The following is an 8,219-nucleotide window of genomic DNA, read 5'->3' on the forward strand; positions in this document are numbered from 1 at the left end:
AGTTTTATACTTGGATTTTTTTGGCAATTTTGGCTCTTTGCATTATTTAGCCTCTTCAGAGCCTTCATATGTTATCAATCTGTTAAAGATAGTATTACCGATAGCAGTACAATTTGCAGAAAGCCTGTTTTCTTTAGTTTTCTTCTTGGAAAAAGTTATTAAAAACAAGATTTGTCTAAATTAAGGTGAATTCATGGTTCCTTTTCCACATAATGTAACCGGTAGTGTTTATGATAAAAAAATAATAATAATAATTATGTGATTGGTATCGGTGATCAGTATCGGTGATCGGCCCTCATGGGTGATTGGTATCGGTATCGGCAGGAAAAAAACCTGATTGGCACATCTCTAATTTTTCCTATTATTGCTATTATTATTTTTTTTTTACATTGGAAAACACATTTCATTAAAATATACAATTAGTCTGTTTTGAAATAAACATGATGAATCAATATCAGACCAGCAGGGCATTTGGCACAATAAGTCTCATATTCACACATCACTGAGTGTGGATCAACTTTAATCATCAAAACACAAATAAATGGAGTGCTCGCCTGCCGGTAAATGGTAACTCCCAGGAGGACCACTGAGGTACACAGTGCATGTCTTCTGCTTGCTGGGACTAAAGCGACTGGCTGCGGGTTGTCAGCTGTACAGTCTAACAGCTGCTGTGAACAAACGTGCTGACTGCTGAGCGCAGCAGACTTCAGTGATGCCAGAGCGGGTTACAGAGGAGTAAGTAAGGGAGACAGACATCCCCAAACAACACATCAGATTCACATGGGATGTAACTGCCCTGTGGAGTTTGAGCAGATCTAATTCCTATTCTCAGCCTTTTCCTGTCTGTCTCTTTTGGTCCATCTATCTGCATGTCTTCCTTCTTTCTGTGTCTTACACTGACAGACCGGAAGGCATCAAGTATGCAGCACATGCATCTAAGTCAATCAGCCCACACTAGCCCTGCAGTCTACCACTCCCCTGGGTAGCAGGAGTGCAAGACTGGGGAGGAGGAATTCCTGTGTAGTAGGCACACAAACCTCAACAACCACTTATCTGCTACTTAGCAAAGCTAGCAGGAGGTACTCTATAAGTGCAGTACTTTGATTTTAAAGCTTTAATCAGAGGCAATGTCAAGCCCATTGTGCTATCTTGGGCTGGTCAGATGAAATTTGTCTCCAAAACTCCACTGTTAATTTATGTGATCAGTGTCTCCAGACAACATTTAAAGGTGAAACGTTAACCGAAATGGATAGAGGTGTCTACAACTCTCCTGTATACCTCTGCCAGACACACATGTTTCTTTCTTCTTAATATTTCTCTCATTCAAAGGAAAACCTGCAGTGCACATATTCAGTATCTCAAACAGGGAGCTCTTTTATGTCTCAGATGTGTGCTCGGTGCCTGCCAGGCAAGACATGATGGGAACACAGCAAGCCTTACATCTCTCTTAGATGCACAGTTGATGACATGGCTCAGACGTTGTAAAGGTGACAGCTTTGGATTACATTGATCACAAAGTGTACAAATCTAGAAACTTTTTTTAACTGTACTTGCAATGACAGAACAATAAATGAATAACTGACCACAAATCACTGATTCAGTATGCCAATATGTGTCTTCCCTGTAACCTATCCAGCACAATAAGTGGCTTAAACTGAACAGTAGTGACAGTAATATTGACAAAGTTGCAAAGATGTATTGAGAAGTCTGGAAAAATATAGAACTTGATTTTAGTATTTCCCAGATCTGGAAAATAAAAAGCATTGATTAAGTTTTATATTGTCAGAATGTAACCTTGTCACCGTCTTCGTTAAGTTGTTGGTAATATCGGCTAATCAGTCAATCACATGGCAACAACTTGGTTCATTTAGGCATATTGGTGAGTAATAAGACTCACTGAAGTTCAAGTCAAGAATCAGAATAAAAAAGAAAGGAGATTTAAGAGACTTAAGTGAGGCATGGTCAAGACAGGCCGATATGTGTGTGTTTCAGAAACTATCGATGCATGATTTTCACATACAGGCATTGGTCAGGTGTGCAGAGAAAGCACAGAAAAAGAGAATGTATCCAATGAGTAGCAGTTAAGGTGTTTTGTTGACCACACTACTCCTGGATCACTTCAGTGTGCTAAAAATAGGAAACTTGGACAACAATCAACAAAGAATCTGAAAAAAACGGGTGTAACTGACAGACAAAATGCTGCATTACAAACTGATTCTCAATTTTAGTGCCGGCGTTCACACGGGACTGTCAATAATTGAGATGTCAAAAAAGTTTATCATCTTCAACTGGTTACTTGAGCATGTCAATGAGTTCACTCTACCCCAATGGCTTCCATGGTAACCAGATTTTAATCCAATAATGGACCTTCGGGATGTTGTGGAATGGAAGGTCATGCATCATGGCTGTGCAGCTGACAACACAATTATGTAAACATAATTAAAAGGAATGTTTCCAAAAATTTTTTTTTCTGGTATCTTACCAAGTACTAAAAGAGTGCATCAGATAAAGTACCCAGTTAGTGTTTGTCTTTTTTGTTAAGGATCTAAATTTCACATAACAACTTGGTCAAGCTAGTGTTTTTGATTGCCTCAGAAGTTTATTCAAACTTAGATATGGTTAGGATAACATCAACTTTACCTTTATCTGTCATGTAAAGTTTTGAGTTTAACATTCATGGCATAGTTATCTTAGAAAGAACATGTACATGCACGTATGTGCAATTGCTTCAGTTATAGTGGTTTCCACCATAATGAAGAAGAAATGCTCCTTGCTGTCTTATGTACTGAGTCTACAGTTTTTCATGGGATTTACACAATTTATAGAAAATGATCAAGCATTGCAGTGAATGTACTGGCATTTGAATTGAATTGGTCTTTAAACATTATCTTACTCTGGATCAGTAGGTTACACAATCCTGGGGAAAACAGCTGACTTGATAGATGTGCAGAAGACAGTCATTGACACCCTTTACAAGGAGGATAAGCCACAAAAGGTCATTGCCTGAAGAAGCTGGTTGTTCACAGAGTTCTGAACCCAAGCACATTGACAATAAATTGAGTGAAAGGAAGGAGAAGGTAGACCAGCAATAGGGACAACAGCAGTCTTGAGAAGATAGTCAAGGAAAATCCATTCCAGAAGAGCCGTCACACAGAATACGAGACATGTGCTACAAATGTCACATTCCATGTGTCAAAGCGCTCTTTCCGTCTACCAGGAAATGTTAAAGCACTTCATGTTTCCCTCTGCTGAAAAGATGTATGGAGACGGTGATTTTATTTTCCAGCAGCACCTGGCGCCTAAACACACTGGCAAAGGTACCAAAAGCTGGTTCTATGACCATAGTGTTCCTATCAAAGAAGGGAGATGAGCTGAAGGCAGCTATCAAAGCAATCTGGGCTTCCAGTGCACCTACGCAGTGCCAAACACTGATCGCAGAATAAGACTTCTGAAATTATGTTCTCTGGGCAGATTAGTCTAAAACTGAATTATCTTTACACAAAGACAGAAGAATGGTTAAACCTAAACTAAACACAACATTAAAAGAAGTAAACCTCATGCTAGCTGTGAAGCATATACTTTGAGTTTCTCCTACATGATATTGGGAATCTTTGTTATCAAGCAAATACACATGTACCAAATAAAAAGACCAATGAATGTAGCTAATGGTCCGTGAAGGCCCTGGAAAGAAAGCTGTGACCAAAAAATGTTTTGTTTGGTGAGTGTACCAGGCTGTGCCAGGTGTTGGAAGAAGATGAGGTTGCTCAGTCACTTTCCCAAGGGAAATCTGGCATCGGTTTCAGTTAGGAAGATGACTAAAGCTCTACTTGCCAAACCGCCTGTCTGTAAAAATTTTAATTGAATAACAGAAACATTTCTGACCTTCTTCCAAGGACTTGGCTAGCATACTGACCCATTCAAAAAGAGGTTCACACGCAAATCCCAAGTGAAGAAGTTGAAACAAACTGGAAATAACATTATTTCCTTTTCTGTTGGCCCTAATGCACAATCACCTACAGCAATTTATGCTGCTCAGCATTCCTGCTCCATAAAAATCTAGAAAGTTAAGATTTTCTTTCCTTATGGATTACTGCAAGATTCAGACAAAGATACAAACATGCTATTAAAATCTAAAGTGCTCATGCTGATGGAAGGACTAAGGCAATAAGAAACAATGTGATCTAAATTCAATGAGTCCTGTAAAGAACAGAAAACAGAAAACAACCGTACTGAAATGAGGTATTGCTAATCTGCAAATGCACACGCACCCCAAAAAGATTCTCTTATTCTTAGGCTATGTGCACGCACAGCAGGAAGAAAATTGTGTCAACCTTCACAGTGAGTGATCCAAAAATAGACCCTTATCCAACCGAGGATTACATTTGCAGGCACACAAAAGCCCATGATAATCTTTTAATTTTAGTAAAGAACAAAGCAATTAAAGCAAAAAACATAACAAAACAGCCTGTGACAGTGTAAGCTTCTTGAGCAACACAAAGGGACTGAGGCCAACACGTGAGCTGTGATGAATGCAGACTTGATGGGACAGCATCTACGGCTATGAAGTCCCTCAAAGACAGACTCCCAAAATGTTGTGATTTAATTGAAAGAATGTCTCTTCAAAAAGGTGCTGGTCTTATGACACAGAGCGTAATCTTTGTTAATTGACCAAAGTTAATTGTCTTTTGCATGTATTACCAAGAAAATAGCAGATTTGTAATATCATATGACTTTGTAGTCATATGATATTACAAATCAGTTTTTTTTTTTTTTTTTGTATTTTATGGACAAAATAGTTCCATGATAAAATAAAGACAGTGTAATCAACGTGAATCACTTTCAAACCTTGCACAATATACACTGTGGTATATGTTGTATGAAGTGTGTCCTTAGACGTCCAAAAACTCACAAAAATAATGGCACTGAGCCTGGACTTAAAATTTTTTACTAATGTACCAAAAATTTCTTTTCCAAATTGTATCCTTGCTTGGATATCTTCTGGCTTACCACAGGCAAGTATATATTTATTTTTAAACGCATGTTTAATAAACAATTAGGTCACTGTGTTCTCTCTCAAGGTACGCCTGCAAGTCAGAAGTGATATATGTTTTTTTCCTTTCTCATTATCATTTGTCTCTTCATGATTATAAGCTTATAAAGATGCCAGTTGTCAATGATTGAAGCATTCATCAATATTTTGATAATCCATCCATCAATCCATCCATCCTCTGTTTATCCAGGATTGGATTAAGAGGGGAGCAGCTGCGGATGGAAACACATACATCCATCTGCCGTTATCCAGCTTATTCTGGGGGACATCGAGGTATTCTAATGATGGAAGATTTAGTCTCTCCAGTGGATCTGCTCCAGAGTCTGCTCCCAGTGGAAAGTGTCTGGGAAAGCCAAAAACTGCAGGTTTGAGCATCTGGTTTGATCAGATGCTCAAACCACCTCAACTGACTTCTTACAGTGCAGAGAAACAGTGGCTAGACTCAGCTCCCTCTCCATGACACTCTATCTATAAGGCTTGCATTTTACATATTGCAATCAGTAATATTGTAATATGTAAAATTTACGGACATATACACATGGCGGTGTATACTATTTTGCCCAATATTAATATGGTACAATATTTTAAAAAATAACACAAAGGGGTCTTTAATTAATTGCTTCTCTCAAATTAATTTTTAGTTGATAAGAGATACAGTATTTCAAGTCTATTTGACCTTGAGTCTGTAACAGTAATGACAGGAGTCATTGTGCACAGATATTTCTTGGAATTTTTCATTCGTAGTTTTTTTTTTTTTTCACTCAGTCTGTTATATACACAACCTTTCAACACAGTGATCTGAGACAGAAGCAGGAGAAGAAGATTTATTATTTAAGAACTGTCTCAAGATTCAAACAAATAGATCCTCAAAGCAGAATGAAATAAAATGGTGAAAAATCACTGGTTTGAGCTGAGCTAAATTAGGTAGTTTTTATCAATTTAATCGAGGGAAGCAGAATTCAGCTTCTGTGCATGACAAATCTGGAACAAACTCATAGAAAACAGCAAAACAGCTGAAACACAGTTTGTTTAAATCAAGGCTAAAAATCCCACCTGCTTAGAGTTGCTTTTGATCCACAATAACCAAAACATGGACCCACATATTTGACGTGTATTGATGATTCTAATGATGAAACTTGACAGAATAATGTCTACTGTATGACGTGTTTATGATGCCTTTATGTTTTCATGATGTAAAGCACTTTGAACTGCCTTGTTGCTGAAATGTGCTGTACAAATAAACGTGACTGATTTTCATGGTACACGGAACATGTAAACAAAAGCATATTAGAGAACGTAACTGATTTGACTTAAAAATAGCAAACCAATTATTACTATTATTGCTGCTAAATAATATTATTAAAACATAACTTATTCTACTTTCAATGACCCTCACTATAGCAGTCCATTTTTGCAATATCATAAAAAAATACAGAAACATCCTAAAGAAATAAAAATAAAACAAATATTTCCAAAGACCCCAATTAGATTTTGTAGTAGGTGAGGAAAAACTGTAGTGGCTTTTCAGCAAGCTGTCTGGTAGTGCACAGCAACAACAAAGAACAGTTTAAGCTTAGCACCCCCATGTACCACTATTTAGCTCTTGCCCTAAAGACTATTACAGTATTTGTTTTTTAAACAAAAGACCACTGAGAAGTTGAGATTTGCTGCAAGAATAAACGCTATTATGAACCACAAAACTAAAAAAAAAAAAGAAAGAAAGAAAAAAGTCGCATCATCATACTGCAAAGTATTAATTTGGCAACAACAGAAAATACAGCAGGAATCTGTCTTGAATGCAGCTTTGGTGCGACTAGGCAGAGCTGCAGATGAAGAATTTAGGTTGGACGTAATTTAGGTTAATGCACGACCCAAAGCTAACTGTGCTGGTGGCATTGTCATGAGTGCGCAACGCAACAGAACAGGCTGTTTATTGTAGCCCACACGTGGCTTTCACACCTCTGCGGCCATGCAGAGCCCAAAGAAATAAATAAAGAAATAAAGTTGGATCATAGTCGGCGGCGCATCTTCAACAAACCCGACCAGGATGGCGTCTCTGCAGCCAATGTCTATTCAAAGGCACCGATGACAAAATCAGCACAAATAAAACTGACACTGCAGCGACAATAAACCGCTCCCAGGACACAACTTGTGTGTGTTTTTTCTAATTATTTTATAGAGCGGAAAGCTTTTTACTTCTGAACGCATGTAGCCTGTGAAAGCCACAACAGCTCGGGAAAAACACAAAGCTGGATTTCCATGATACCCCCAAAGCAAGCTGGATGTTTAGGGACAGCCGGAGGCAAATCCAAAAACACCACCTTCAACACACCGGGTCGTAAAAGAGGAAGGGAAAAAAAAAAAAGGAATGACTCTGCTTATTGCACCGCTCCACTCTTCCTCCTCCTCCTCCTCCTCTTTGGTCTCAGGAACGCAGGACAAGCCCTTTTCCCCGCATTCAAGGCGTAGCGGCGCAAAAATAATGTGAAGGACACCCCGCCTCCCCTCGTTCCCTCACCTGGCATATCGTCTTCAAAATCCATGTCGTCCTGTCCCTCGTCTTCATTACTCAGCGACCCCGGCATCTTTATCTCATAGCCCCCAAACCCCTTTTAGGCTGGGAATACTGAAAGTTAACCCTCCAGACGCCGCAGCACAGTCTCTTTCTTCACCCAAAAAGAACTCGCTCAGTGGATTTTTTTTTTTTTTTTTTTTTTGTCTTGCAGTCAAAACAGGCTTTTTTTCCTCCAGGCTAAAAAAAGAAAGAAAAATGAACATTTATATTCTTTTCCCTACAGATCTATATCCAGGTCTTCCAGTCTGAAAAATAAGAAAGACAAAAATGGAACACACATGCCCAGATTGTGACGTCTGGTCTGTTGCCATGACGATGCATCCCATAGTTTCTCCACAACTAGTTAGTCATACTCTCCTAGTTACTACTTTAACTAGTACTGTGGGGAAAAAAAAAAAACACCACAGAGCATCTCCTTGTGCGGCTAATGGAAGAATGCATGCCAGCGCCTGTCTGCTGCACGCTTCTCCTTGCAAGTCCGGGAAATTCAGAGCCAAACTTCTGCAGCTTTCTGCCACAGCTGCTTCGCACATCGCTCACAGCCGCAGCTTTAAATGTACAAACAGAGGCAAGCAGAAAATCGTAGACATTGAT

General features: G+C 38.9%; 1 protein-coding gene across 2 annotated transcripts in view; it reads right to left on the reverse strand.

Annotated features, from left to right (window-relative positions):
• Window positions 1–8,141, reverse strand: part of chd5 (chromodomain helicase DNA binding protein 5) — a 49,775-nt gene extending 41,634 nt beyond the window's left edge. For both annotated transcript variants that reach the window (XM_081606924.1, XM_081606923.1), the window contains exon 1: window positions 7,569–8,141. In XM_081606924.1, the coding sequence (XP_081463050.1) occupies window positions 7,569–7,635 (67 nt within the window). In that variant the 5' untranslated portion in view covers window positions 7,636–8,141. The remainder of the gene's footprint in view (window positions 1–7,568) is intronic.
• Window positions 8,142–8,219: the final 78 nt, after the last annotated feature.

This window comes from Poecilia reticulata, chromosome 5 (assembly GCF_904066995.2).
Source record: "Poecilia reticulata chromosome 5, P_reticulata-male-v2, whole genome shotgun sequence".
NCBI lineage: Eukaryota > Metazoa > Chordata > Actinopteri > Cyprinodontiformes > Poeciliidae > Poecilia > Poecilia reticulata.